Consider the following 14,713-nt stretch of genomic DNA (forward strand, 5'->3'; position numbering starts at 1 on the left):
TTAGAAAGACAGTGATATAATGAATTTTCTTTGATACTAAGCACAAATTTGTTTATGCACAGGGTATAGGAAATGGAGGACAGACACCCAGTATTGGCTGACATGCATCTATTATGAGCTCTGTAGGCAGTATCTCTCCATCCTGAGGTCAGTTCTATAAGGTAGGTGCTATTTATATCGTATTTCAGACGAGAAAGACGCTAAATACTTTGAGCCCAGGTAGGCTATTCTTCCCACCCTATCAGTAGTACTCAGCATGGAAGCAAACTGAGACATTCATTGCCTTCCTCCAGACGTTTCCTGCCAGCTCAAGCTAGGACGCGATCCCGAGCTCATTCCCGGGGAACCCGGAGTATTAACAAACACCCTAAGTGATAATGATATAGACGGGGAAACTGCATTGGAGCAGGTCAAGCAGCAGTCGACAGCGTTAACCTGTCAGCTATGGGCGGAAGCGGTGCGAGGCGCGGGCTGGTCGGAGCCGCGTACCACGCCCCCCGGCCCGGGTGGAACGAGGACAGGTGCTGCCCTCCGGCGGCCTCGTCGGCGCAGTGCAACCCCGCGCCGCGGCTGCGCAGTGCCGCCCTCTGGCGGCTCCGTTCCTTCTTCCCATCGGCCTCGGCTTGCGGGCCTTTCAAACATGGAGGAGCGGGAGCGGGGGGCGAGGTCGGCTGGCGCCGGGAGCCCCGCGCGCCCGCCCAGCCCGCGGCTGGATGTCAGCTCTGACAGCTTCGACCCGCTGCTGGCCCTGTACGCGCCCCGCCTGCCTCCCATTCCCTACCCCAATGCCCCCTGCTTCAACAACGTGGCGGAGTACGAGAGCTTCCTCAGGACCGGAGTCCGGGGCGGCGGGCGCGGGCGCGGGCGGGCTCGGGGCGCGGCCGCGGGCTCGGGGGTTCCCGCCGCGCCCGGGCCCTCGGGTAGGACTCGCCGCCGCCCGGACGCGCCCGCCCCGGACCCCGAGCGCATCCAGCGCCTCCGCCGTCTCATGGTGGCCAAAGAGGAAGGGGACGGGGCCGCAGGAGCGGGCCGGAGGGGTCCGGGTCGGAGCAGGAAGGCGCCACGCAACGTGCTCACGCGAATGCCCTGTAAGTCCGCGGGCCGGGCGGGAAGCGGGGCAGCCGCCGTCCGGAAGCTGGCTGCCGAGGGGCGGCGGTGGCCGGGCGCGGGTCTGCACGTATTGTGGGAGCGCCTTGGTGAAGATTTGCGGGGATCATCAGTGACTATGGGGTGGATCTGCTTGAGTAATGTGGGTAATGAGGGCGTGGGGAGGGTCACCCTGAGTACGAAAAGGGGCTGTAGGAGCAACAGAGGGAGAGTAGTAAGGCTGTAGTGGTGATAAGAAGCCGTGGGAAAGGTCTTCAGCGGTAATCGGGGCCCATGGAAGGGTCACAGAGGTGGTGAGCCTGCCGAGAGGGTCTACAGGATTGATGGAGGACCTGGCGAGGTGGCGGGGCTACAGAGTTTGGGGGACATCATAGGGACGTCTAAAGAGGTGATGAGAGGTCTTAGAGACCACAGTGAGAGGTAAGATGGGGCGGAAAACGGGAGACGTGGGGGAGAGCACAGCCAATATTAGGGGAAGGAGAGTATTTGGTCAGTGGGATTTGAGGATGATCGGATGGAGTGTGGGGAGATCTGTTCAGATAGCACAGGCGCATAATCCCACAACCCCTGTACATTGACAGCTCCTTCTCGAGTGCGATAAGCAGAAGGGCTGCAGGGTCTTGATACACATATGTTCACATTACAAAGTCACAAGTGCTGAAATGCAGCAGGTACAGAATGCCACTAAAACACAGACGCTGTTTTACAGCCACTCTGCCTGGCTGGGTGCAGGACTGTATCTGTCAGGCTCATATTACCATATGTGCAGGTTATTTTAAGTTCTAAAGGTGTAAATGGCACGAGGGAATTTCTTGGAGCCTCCTAATAGATCCTTAGAATAAAGCTGTAAACAGAGGCTCTAATGTGTGAGTTAGGTCTTGTATAAATGGAATAAAAACAGCCTAGGGTTCTCTCTTGTCATCTGGCAAGCAGTTGTGACATCTGCCCTGTGAACACAATGACCTACTTAGCCATCCAGAGCATCTGTATCCTGATCATTAAATTGTTACCTTATTAAGTCACTGTCTTTTGGATGGAGAGGTGTGCCAAGCAAGGGACTGTTTTGCTTCATTCCTAGAAATTTGTTTATTAAGAGACAACATCCTGAAACGCTGTGTGCTGTTCCGTGTGCCTTTGTTGGATGTCTTACCATGCCACAGCATCCCTGCCCAAGCTAGGATTTACCCCGGCCTGCTTGCCGGGCTGTAACACAAAGACAGTATGCGTGTTCCCAAAATGAGAGCAGTTTGGGGGACCTTAATTTGCCTATGCAGTTTGCCACCATTAGGTAGTTGAAATGCACTCCAAGTCTCATTGCAACATTTATTTCTATTTTACCAGTTATTGCTTTGCTACCAAGATTGTCAAGGGAAAGGGATATTCCTGTGTATTGCTATGTGGTGGGTGGTTTTAGCTTTCCCTATAGAACACTTTACTGTAATGGTATGACAGTGTGTGAAGACCAGCTTTGTCAACTTCTTATGATTAAGTATATATCCCTGGAATCAAGATCTCAGAGAATATGCCCTACATACTGAAAATTTTCACCATGGCACTGCAGACAGTTGAGTGTACATGAGAGAAAGGCGTTGACGTCACACAGAGTTGATGACCTTCAGAAAGCAAGAAAACAACAGAAACATGGGTGAGGATTGGATTCATTCAAGAAAGAGTTCCTACTTGAGGGTGAAGGGTGGGAGGAGGGTGAGAATCACAAAACTACCTATCGGGTACTATGGTCACTACCTGGGTGACAAAATAATTTGTGCACCAAACCCCAGTGACACACGATTTACACATGCAACAAACCTTTCGTGTACTTCCTGATCCAAAAACAAAAGTTGGAAGGGGGAAAAAAAAAAGAACTAGGTATGTTTTATATGTATGCCACAGTTTTAATTTAAAAAAATATATGCCTACTCTAAACTCTGATTGGATACAGTTGGTCAGGAAAATCAAAATATAGATACCAGTAAGATAATACTATTTGTGGACATATACAAATGCTTTCTGGAAAAAAATGCATATGCATTTGAGAATGCATAATCCTTTGCAAAATATTTACATAAAATGTAAGTTCCATCAGGCTATAACAGCAAACAGAAGCTTTGTTAGGTCATATCATCAGTGAAACATAATGAAGAATACATGAGGAGCTACATTTTGTCGCTGACTTTAAAATGATGTATTTCATCAATTCAGATCCAAGTTACCCATCCAAGTTCACAGACAGGACAGTGTGGAATGTTTATGAAAAAACAAGGAGTGCAAAATTAAGTATAATGGTGTTTTAACTGTAAAATATTTCACTTTGTATCTCTGTCATAGAATCTCTTTGAATTCCCTTGTGGAGCAGTCGTATTCTTTTCCTTGCAGTAATAAAATTTTAAAAGTAGCCAGGCACAGTGGCTCACACCTGTAATCCCAGCACTTTGGGAGGCCGAGGCGGGCAGAACGCTTGAGACCAGGAGTTCAAGACCAGCCTGGCCAACATGGTGAAACCCTGTCTCTACTAAAAATACAAAAATTAGTTGGGCATGGCAGCATCTGCCTGTAGTTCCAGCTGTTCAGGAGGATGAGGCACGAGAATCGCTTGAACCCTGTAGGTGGAAGCTGCAGCAAGCCGAGATCATAGGGACATCATAGGGACGTCTACAGAGGTGATAAGAGGTCTCAAAAAAAAGTAATAATAAAAGTATAGGAGGCTGTTGCAATACTGGGAATACTAAGGAAGAAAAAAGCATAGGAGGAAAGGTTTTTCGTAATCATTAAGCCTAAGCCATCACTTGATACCACAAAGAACTCACACACAAGCTCTACTTGCAAGTGGAATGTAATTGCTTTTCCTGCTTTTTAATATTGACATGCCTATAGAGATGGTAAGACAAGACTAAAGAGCATTATCCTCTTTTCCACATAATTCTAGTGTCTATATTTCTCCTTAGTATCGCAGCACCATACCTAGCCCACGGTGGTTCTAGTTTATAATTGTGCTTCAAGCAAGCTTTTTCTAGGTATATCTGTCGCTGTGAAATGAACACTGTGAAATGAACGTGTTCAAGCTCACGTCTTGACATTATAAAGCTGTAAGAAAAAGTGTTATCATTACTTTGTTTTAGCTACAGGTGTGTTGGTGTGCACCCTGTGCCGGTGTGAACAAGTGTGTGTGGTCAATCCAAAATGCATGTGACATGCAGGGTTTGCCTCCTAGACCATTGTCTAGGTGAATGGCTTGTCTCTAGTTCCAAATTCAGTTCTCCTGCAGGGAGCCTACGCAGTCCTTTTACTCGCACACATCCTGCTGAGAAGGATTTCAAAACAAACCTGATTTATTGGGCCTCTGACATGATACCATGATTGAAAATTTGTTCGAGTCCTGTTGTTGTAGTTTACTTTGATTGCTGAAATAATTTCCCACAATATGGTGTCTTGATGTTTTCATTTTAATAAAGTGATACTCTTTGGATAACTTTGACTTCACTACCTGCAAATAAAGAGCAAGAAAATAGGCAAAATCAAGAACATCTGAGCCCTGCATACGCAGTAAAATGAACTCTCAGATTTGAACAGCATCTCTGTTACACAGAGGCTGCCAAAAGGGCATGAGTATGACTTACATAAAACTGAGAACAGCGGTACTTAGGCTTCAGAAAAGGCCAAGCTTAAAATTCAGCCTTGTCACTTTTCTCAGCTCATTGCAGCTGTTTCCAGTCAGCTGTCTCCAGTGCAACTAAGGAATAGTCTCAGATGGTTTCTGCGACACACTGCTCTGTGTGTGTGTGTGTGTGTGTGTGTGTGTGTGTGTGTGTTTAGGCCAGTTTGACATAGCATCACAATAGGGAAGACGCTGATGTGCCTTTGCCGGGTCACTGATTCAAATATTGTACTTTAAATCTGTCATGGCACCCTTCTATAGAATGGCAACTAAAACTATTTTCAGAGAAAAGAAAAAATATTTTTCCATTGCAGACTCATAAGGTGACTGTTAGAGTTTGTGGTTTCATTTCTCTGGGCCCTTAATAGGTTATGGAATCTGGGGAGCTGCCTATGCCCTAATGAGCTAATAACTTTGTATATTTGGAGATATATATGTAGATACAGTTTTGTCCTTAAATCTTCTTTGAATAGGTGGTTGTGGAGGCTAAAGCAACTCCATCTTGAATGCCAGTCCACCATGTTGACTTCTGATTAAACCCAGTTCTGGGAAGGCCTCTAAGATTTCCAGTTTGTCTGTTGTTTCTTGTGTAAGAGCGTGTACTTACTGTAACTCCTGTCCTTACATGAGAACAACCTTGACGTTATCTTACTTCAATTGTCCTACACATCCCTTCTGAATCACCCTTTCCCTGTAGCATATAAGCCCTGCATCTGGGGGTCATGGCACGGGGATCCACCATCTTGTTTTGCTGCCACCTGAGACGCAGACATGGCTTCTGTTCCTACATTCCTATTAAATATTTCTTTCTAAGGAAAACAAGAGTTCCTGTAAGAGGTAAGTTTTAGGTCTTTAAAGAAGGGCATGATTGAGAACAGTTATTTTAAAATCAGGCTATGATGGTATAATTTACATGTAGCAGAAGAAGGAAGAGTGGAGCTGAAAATGACCTGGATCTGGAAGGGTGTGGCAGTAGAGAAGGGGATTGGAAGAGTAACTTTCTCCAAAGATAAGGCGTATGCTTTTTGGTCATATTTTGTCATAGAAACCTGACTCATATCCATTTGGAGCTTGCCACAGAGATGGCTGGAAAGAGAATGTGCACTCTGATTCACAACGGAGAGCTCATTTTTGCCTTGGCGGTTTGCTCTGATAGGTGGTGCTAGTGTTGTACTTTTGATCACACGAAGATACAAGGAGAGCAATGCTTCCTGGAATTACATCTTATTAAATCTTTGGAAGAAAAAAATTAAAGGTACACATTTGAGAAAGACCAGTTGAAAGACCTGAATTTGCCATCTATTTAATTAGAGTAAGAGACTGTTGCTAAGATACCTGCTTGCCCTTTCTCTCTGTTTTTGGAGGTGTGGGAAAGAAGTAATGTCCCTGTTTTTTTCCAGGTTAGAAAAAAATAGTCTTTCCACTCTTTGTATAAACATACATCTGTAGGGCAGGGGGCAGTATATTTGTATGTGTAGGAAAGGAAATAATGCAGGCATGTGATCAGTTTCTAAGAAATTGAGTTATTGGGACTTAGTCCTGAAATAAAGCTACAAGTTAACTATCTTAACCTCATTTTATGAATGAGGAAATTTGGAACTTAAAGAAAAAGTTATTCATCAGGTTCACACAACTAGTTATAATGACCTGAAAGTTGTTTACAATGCTTGAATACTTGATTTAATATGGCCTATAACACATATGCACGCACACGCTCACACACACACACACACACACACACACACACACACACACACACACGCACACACACACACACACACACACACCCTTAGCTAGCAAATGTACAAAGGACTTTAAGATACTGCTAGAAGAGAGGTAAATGATGCTGGTCAGACCAGAATTCTCATGGTCTTTTCCAGAGTCACTGCTTCATGTCGCTTCCAACTCCGACTTATTCCCATACCGTTAATCTGACATAAACTCCTCCTGCTAGTCTGTTAAGTCATTTTCTTCTAAGAATCTTTTATTAATTTATCACAGCCATTGTTTATAAGCCAATTCATGACAGAGGGATAAGGTGGCTTCAGGAGGAGCCAATTTAGTTATCCAAACTGAAGTGCAGGACTGTTGTTCTCCTTTATGTCACTAGAAACAAAGCAGGAGAGATTTTTCATTTGTTTACTGTCAATGCCAAATACTCTATATATCCAGACTTCTAAGACCTGACCAAAAACAAACTTTCTACAGAATTTTGCGTTGCAAACTTGGGAAAGAGTGAGACTGTGTACGCACGAGAAAGAGAGATTGGGGGCGTGTAGTGCGTGCCTGTAGTCCCAGCTACTCAGTCGGCTGAGCTAGGGGGATCGCTTGAGCCGGGGAGGTCAAGGCTGCAGTGAGCCGTGATTGTGCCACTGCACTCCAGCCTGGGTGACAGCGAGACCCTGTCTGAGGAAAAAAGAAGAATGTGTATGGTTTTCTTTTGGGAGGTTTTATATACCATAGCCAGCATATTGTGAGAGCTGATTTAACATGAAATAATAAAAATAAAATTCATCTTTCCTCCCACGCTCTGAGAAGAGAATCCTTCATAATAAAAGCTGAAATTTATAGTCTCAATATTCTTCCCATGAGTCATTATCCTACTCTTTTCACATGATGCTTATTAGTAGTGTCATAGGAGTCAGATACTCAGCAGGTGCCTTTTACACCATCAGGGCTTGGGCTAGAACCAGTGCTTTTCCTCCCAGAAACACTAGTGACTCCAGAAAGCTTGTGCATGGAGTAGCTTTGGTGGGGTCAAAGGCCTTTCTTTCTGACAGGATTACACATGTTTAAGGTCAGAGTGCAGTTTGTTTCCTTTGAACATGTAAACAAGGTGTTTTTTTGGGGCAGGAGACTCAAGCTGGATATGTGATTCATGAATTGTCTTAAGGCACAGAATTGAGAAGGATCTCGCTGTTAATATATACATTTAATGTTTTCGCACGCGCGTGTGTGTTTCTCAAGACGGAGTCTTGCTCTGTTGCCCAGGCTGGAGTGCAATGGTGTGATCTTGGCTCACTGCAACTTCCACCTCCTGGGTTCAAGCCATTCTCCTGCCTCAGCCTCCTGAGTAGCTGGGATTACAGGCATGGGCCACCATGCCTGGCTAATTTTTGTATTTTTAGTGGAGATGGGGTTTTGTCATGTTGGCCAGGCTGATCTCAAACTCCTGACCTCAGGTGATCCGCCCACCGCACCCTGCCAACCCAAAAAGTTAAGTGATAGTGCATCTTAGAATCAGTAACATCGTGGAATAAGAGATATACTGGTAGTGAAACATTTGGCTGATATCCATACATATGGATGATCCACATTCTGTTGGAATCTAGTCTCGTGTCAGTGTGTGTTGGCCGTACGAGCCATGTTGCCCATTGGACCTTCCTGTTCCAATAGTGAGATTGTCACTCTACCATGGGCCTCATGTTACTGGCCGAAGTTGGATGGTCGTGGCTTAATTCTGGGAATGAGGGCAGATATTAAAACTGTCCTGACTGTTCTTCTCTTGTTTCAGTGCATGAAGGCAGCCCTCTGGGTGAACTCCATCGCTGTATCCGCGAGGGGGTGAAGGTTAATGTTCACATCCGCACTTTCAAGGGACTTCGGGGCGTCTGTACAGGCTTCCTTGTTGCATTTGACAAGTTCTGGAATATGGTAATTAAGCCTTTCTCAAGGGGCTGGAGAACCTCCTACAGATTACATCTTCTATATATTTAAAGGACCTGAGTAACTGCATTAAGTAAAACCCAAAAAACTTCTCAGAAGAGCTAGAATTTTTGCATACTTTTGGGCAACAACAAAAAAGGTCTTTTTATTGCTTCCTTCTCCTTAAGGCAGTGGCTCTTAACCAACGTGATTTTGTTCTTCCTTCACTCCCAGGAGCATTTGTCAATGTCTGGGGACATTTTATTGTCACCACTGTAGGAGGGGGTACTACTGGCATCTAATAGGTAGAGAGGCCAGGGTTGCTGCTAAACAGTCTACAACACACAAGAGAGTCCCTCAACAACAAAGAATTTTCCAATCTGAAAAGTCATTAGTGCCAGGGTTGAGAAACCCAGCCTTAAGGACCAATTATTTTATCGGTTTAGTAATTTTTAGTTGATTTTCTACCAACCATTCTTTCATTAATTAAGAAAAACATTTATTGACTTCCCACTTTGGCTGAACCCCATGCTAGGTGCAAAAGTTTCAGAAAGGAACTTGCACTCTACAGTACATGGGAAGGTAAATAAGAATAGAGGTGAAGCAGACATCAGTAAACAAAGCATTTTGCATGGTGTCTTTTTTGTTTTTTTTTTTTTGAGACAGTGTTTTGCTCTTGTCACCCAGGCTGGAGTGCAGTGGCACAATCTCAGCTCACTGCAACCTCCACCTCCTGAGTAGCTGGGATTACAGGCCCCCGCCACCATGCCCAGCTGATTTTTGTATTTTTAGTAGAGACAGGGTTTCACCATCTTGGCCAGGCTGGTCTTGAACTCCAGACCTCAGATAATCCGCCTGCCTCAGCCTCCCAAAGTGCTGGGATTACAGGCATGAGCCACTGCGCCTGGCCACATGGTGGTTTTATAATGAGGGAGTGTGCCACACTTCCTAGCCTTCTAGAGGCTTACTGTCTTTTTTTCTAGACATTTGTAGGAGAGAGGGGATATGTAATAGCACAACTATAATTTGAGGTAGTTAAGAACCACTAGGCCGCACGCGGTGGTTCATGCCTGTAATCCCAGCACTTTGGAAGGCCAAGGCAGGCAGATCACCTGAGGCCAGGAGTTCAAGACCAGCCTGGCCAACATAGGGAAACCCCATCTCTACTAAAAATACAAAATTAGCCAGACATGGTGGCACGAGCTTGTAATCCCAGCTACTCAGGAGGCTGAGGCAGGAGAATTGCTTGAAGCCGGGAGGCGGAGGTTGCAGTGAGCCGAGATCACGCCACGCCGCTGCACTCCAGCCCGGGTGGCAGAGCAAGACTCTGTCAAAAAAAAAAAAAAAAAAAAGAACCACCAGAGCTTTCTGGTGTTTCTTTTCCATATGGTCTTCTGTCTCCAACTTTCCTTTTCCCTGTGCTTTATCCCCATCCACGCATCCTCCTGGATAAGAACAATAGCTGCTAACGTATATTGAGTACCTGCTATGTGCCAGATACTATACTGAGGGCTTTATATATTATCTCAATGAATGAGTTGTGGGTACTATTACTGTTCCATTTCACAAATGAAGAAGTTGATTCTAGAGAGATTGGAATATCGGTCGCAGATCACACTGTTAGTAAGTGGAAGTGCCAAACTTTTTCCTCGGCCTAACTCCTAAAACCATGTTTTTAACCATTATGGAATTTGAATCCTAGCATCATCACTTGGTAACTGTGTGACGGTAAGCAAGATAATTCTCTGAGCCTCAGTTTTCTCATTTCCAAAATGCAGGGAAAAATGTTTTATTATGACAATTTTACCTTTGAAGGAAAGAGTTGAAGAGAATGTGTTAGATGATAGTGGTGATTATAACAGTACTGTCAGCTTCTATTTGTAGGGTGATTTACACTTTTCAAAGGAATTTGTCTTCTACTTCTCATTTGGTCCTAACAGCTGTCCTGTCGAGGTTGCTCTCGGTGATGAGAACTCACCAGCAATTCTGTGTGTAACCCTGGTTAATCTCTGTTAATTGCTTTCATAAGACATAGAAACTGAAGTGGGTAAAGAAGCAGTAATGTTCCTCAAAGTGGGATCTAAAGCCATCCTGCATCAGAATCACCTGGGGCTTCTGGTTGAAACAAAAGGTTCCTGGGCTTCATCCCAGACCTAGCAAAACAGAATCTCCAGCAGAATAGCTTTGGGTTCGTATTTTAATAAACCTCCTAGATATTCTTGCACACTGAAATTTAAGACCTTCTACCATGCAGTCATAAAGGCCCTTACCATCCATAGGTGAAACCCATCTTATATGGTGATAGCAGTTTAAAAATATTACACAGAAGGTACCAGGTGTCACCATTTTCTTCTGCCTAGGAGCTGAGTCACCTGTTAAGTGTAGTTCTGCTCTGAATAGATGTTACTCTGCCTTTTTTTTTCCCCCTGAAAAAGCTATACAAATAATATTTTTAATTCTGTCTAATGTTTTTCCTTTTGGGCTGTTCCTCTAGGCACTTACTGATGTGGATGAGACCTACCGAAAACCTGTCCTAGGCAAAGCATATGAACGGGATTCTTCACTGACTCTCACTAGGGTAAGCAGTTTCCCCCTGACCTCCTGAGTAGCCATCGTGCTTTGCAGCTTAGGAATTAAGATCCCTGAGCCCAGTGACTAGGATTTCCTAGAGGGAAATCTCTGTTGCTATAAACCAGCTGTGCCTGTACCAAGGTCTTCCTTAGTTTCTCTTTTCATGCTTCCAGTGAATCTCAAGTGAGTCTGTGCTTGTAACCTGCATATTATTTGAGGAGCAAGTTGCCTCTTACAACACTTGAAAGTCTTTCAGCTTTATACCACAGAAATAAGCCTTTTCTCTTGACATATGTATTATGTGCATTATAGTTAGAAATAGGAAATTTATGGCCAGGTGTGATGGCTCATGCCTGTAATCCCAGCACTTTGGGAGGCTGAGGCGGGTGAATCATGAGGTCAGGAGATCGAGACCATCCTGGCTAACACGGTGAAATCCCATCTCTACTAAAAATACAAAAATTAGTTGGGCAGGGTGGCAGGCGCCTGTAGTCCTAGCTACTTGGGAGGCTGAGGCAGGAGAATTGCTTGAACCTGGGAGGCGGAAGTTGCAGTGAGCTGAGATCGCGCCACTGCACTCCAGCCTGGGTGACAGAGTGAGACTCCATCTCCAAAAAAAAAAAAAAAAAGGAGATTTATTACTAACTTTTAAAAAATTGCAAAGCAAGGAGTCCACAGAACATAATTAAAGAATTTGGTCTTTTTCTGTATGTTGAAAGAGAGTAATGAAGGCTAAAGAGAAGGCTAATATTTATCGGTTTTTTTTTTTTTATAGCTATTTGATCGGCTGAAACTTCAAGATTCCTCCAAGAAGGAAGCAGATTCTAAGTCTGCAGTTGAAGATTCCACTCTGTCTAGATATTCACAGACATCCACTTGGAAGTTGGCTTCAGTGTGGGGAAGAGCAGACACTGACCGGGGCTCACACAGGCGTTCCCGCTCTGTCCCTTCTTCCCTGCAGGCCTCTGCAAGGGAGGAGTCCAGGTCAGAGCTGTCAGGGAGGACTACACGGACAGAAGGCTCCAGTGTGGGAGGTACCTTTTCCAGGGTTACCACCCTTTCCAGAGGCCAGTCCCGTAAGAAAAAGCGAAAGCCCAAAGTGGATTACCAGCAGGTATTCACTCGACACATAAATCAGATTTTCATTCGAGGCGAGAATGTCCTGCTGGTTCATCTTGCACAGTGACCAGCTCAGCCTGAGCTTTGGTTTTTAGAAATAAAGTGCATGAATTGCTGCTATGCCGTATCCTAGTATCCCAGTGAAACTCTGAGTTGGAATGATTCCCTCTGGTCCTGCATATGCAGAGGACAGAGCAGGCTCAGCCCCCTGGAAGATGAGCTCAAGGGGAGGACAGGCCTTGGGAGGGCGGGCGTTTGCATTAATATCAAGGCAAAAAGCATACATAGATACATGCATCTGATTTGGTATCGTGATTTACTTCAGACCCTGAAACCAAATATCTGATCTTCCATTAGACTTGGGGGTCACCATATGAGTGGAATTTACTTTTTACATACTATAGGGGAAAGAAAAGTCTCAAAAAGAAGTATTGCATGTCTAAAAGCTAGTGCCCTGAGTACTCATGAATTCGATTCTAAGAGTAGCGGTGTAAATCGCCTTGGAGCCCTGCATCCACATCTTGTAACTAACTTGAATTTTGCCTGACATGATTCTCTCTTGATGAAGAAATGAAATGTGTTATCTTTGAATATCTACAAGGAAAGTTACCAACTTATGTAGAGGTGAAATTTGGATAGGTGGTATACACAAAGCAGCCAGCAATGAGTGCTCTGTTTTGATCCTTCTTATTATTATGGAAAGGAGTACAGGACGTCTTCAGTCTTCCCCTTACCAGAGGTAGCCTCTGCAAATGGCATACCAGATGGGACTCTAAGATGCTTGTGGGGTGGCTTCTTGTCCTTCTCTTTGACTTCTGTGGCATGGTGCTAGCGCATGTACCCTGTGGTATTGCCCCTCTGTCCGTAGTGTGAACTGTCCTGTGAGCTTTATGTCAGGAGATGGTGACCTTCATGTCCAGCTTCAAAGAGTTGTGCATGAACTCAGTAATACACATCACACGGCTGAGAGTCCCCTTTCCAGGCAGGGCCAGCATGTGTAGAATATCTTTCAGAATATGGTTTCACCATGAAACGGGGGGTAGATTTATTCCCTTGTGTCAGGCCAAAGAAGTTCTTACAAAGTACAGTGGGTAGTGTCTAAAGGGACATTTTACTCACAGCCTGGCTTGAGTAACAGGAACACCATAGCACCCACAAATACTTCTACTTGAATCATATTCTGTGCTTTTTCAATCACTAGTGCAGAATAGGCTGCATCTTGACACAGACTGTTAGGCAATATTGATTTTTTTGTTTTGTTTTTATTTGGTTTTATCTGAGATAACTTATGTTCAAGGTGAGAATAAGAAATAGCCAACTAGTTAAAATGTACGAGAAGAAAACTCCCCTGCTGTATTTGTTGTGTAACATAAATAAGCCTTCTGAGAAGCAGGGTGAATAAAGTTTAGGGAGCTGGGACACCTGGTCCTTCTGCTAGCTGGACCACTGGCTCATCATGCAATGAAAGGTGAGCAGACTTAACCCCTCCGTGCCTCAGCTTTTTCCCCACAGACACCTACCTCACAGGGGCATTGAGGAAAAAAAATGAAGGCATTTTACAGTCTCTAAACATGTTTAAGTGCCATGAGTAATTTTCCCTGACTCTGTTTCATAGCTTTGTAAGAATTCTGTGTCTTTATAAGACACAGAAGCAAGGCAGGTGCTACATAAAAAAGTAATCTTAGCCGGGTGCGGTGGCTCACGCCTGTAATCCCAGCGCTTTGGGAGGCTGAGGCGGGTGGATCACAAGGTCAGGAGATGGAGACCATCCTGGCTGACACAGTGAAACCCCTTCTCTACTAAAAATACAAAAATTAGCCGGGCGTGGTGGCAGGAGCCTGTAGTCCCAGCTTCTCCAGAGGCTGAGGCAGGAGAATGACGTGAACCTGGGAGGCAGAGCTTGCAGGGAGCTCAGATCGCGCCACTGCACTCCAGCCTGGGTGACAGAGCAAGACTGTCTCAAGAAAAGAAAAAAAAAAAAAGTAATCTTAGGGGTCATAGTTATGATCCTGTTGTAACTATCGTCAGAAGGCAGCAATATCTTCTGGAACTGTTCCATATTCCATTCCTTCCTCCTAATGGACAATGGAAGTTCTCAGAAGAGTATCTTCAGTAAGAGGAGAGTAACTTTTTTTTTTTTTTTTTTTGCTGCTCCCGCTATATCCTAGGCCTCACCCTTTTCTGATCATTATCAGAAAGAATCCCCTGAACTTTTCAAGGGGTTTATATGGTAGCACCAAATGGAGAATGAGCATCTAAAAATGACACATCCCGAAAGGGCAATCTGTGGAAGTTTGTTGTTTGTTTGTTTGTTTTTATTTTTAAATGCATTGTAAAGTATACTCTAGAGCCAGATCAGATGCACTAAAGTTTATGGAGGTTCCAGGTTACAAACTCAAGTGAATAGTAATCTTTGGAAGCTGCCAGTCTAAATTCTAAATAGTGTATCTGAAATCTCAGTTCCCAAAATGGTTGTCATGTTTAATCATCAGGCAACACTGCGTATACCTGTGTGGCTATCCTCATCTGCCCGCCCTCTCATCCTTCAGCTAGAATGATGTGCTCTACTTTCCCAATAAGGTAGAAATTTGGAATCCAAAGGAATATAATCAGTTT

At 44.6% G+C, this 14,713-nt stretch overlaps 1 protein-coding gene across 1 annotated transcript; it reads left to right on the forward strand.

Moving 5' to 3' along the window:
• Positions 1-601: 601 nt before the first annotated feature.
• Positions 602-12,224, forward strand: LSM11 (LSM11, U7 small nuclear RNA associated). The gene is made up of 4 exons (XM_054489103.2): positions 602-1,088; positions 8,277-8,416; positions 10,902-10,985; positions 11,754-12,224. The coding sequence occupies exons 1-4, from the start codon at positions 641-643 to the stop codon at positions 12,162-12,164; spliced, it is 1,083 nt and encodes a 360-aa protein (XP_054345078.1). The 5' UTR covers positions 602-640; the 3' UTR covers positions 12,165-12,224.
• The last annotated feature ends 2,489 nt before the right edge of the window (positions 12,225-14,713 follow it).

Source organism: Pongo pygmaeus, chromosome 4 (genome assembly GCF_028885625.2).
Source record: "Pongo pygmaeus isolate AG05252 chromosome 4, NHGRI_mPonPyg2-v2.0_pri, whole genome shotgun sequence".
In the NCBI taxonomy this organism is placed as follows: domain Eukaryota; kingdom Metazoa; phylum Chordata; class Mammalia; order Primates; family Hominidae; genus Pongo; species Pongo pygmaeus.

Excerpts from the sequence above, each read along its gene's own strand:
- LSM11 (XM_054489103.2), top strand. The coding sequence starts at position 641 with ATGGAGGAGCGGGAGCGGGGGGCGAGGTCGGCTGGCGCCGGGAGCCCC. Across the intron at positions 8,417-10,901 it reads TTGACAAGTTCTGGAATATG|GCACTTACTGATGTGGATGA; the intron begins GTAATTAAGCCT and ends CTGTTCCTCTAG. Across the intron at positions 10,986-11,753 it reads CTTCACTGACTCTCACTAGG|CTATTTGATCGGCTGAAACT; the intron begins GTAAGCAGTTTC and ends TTTTTTTTATAG.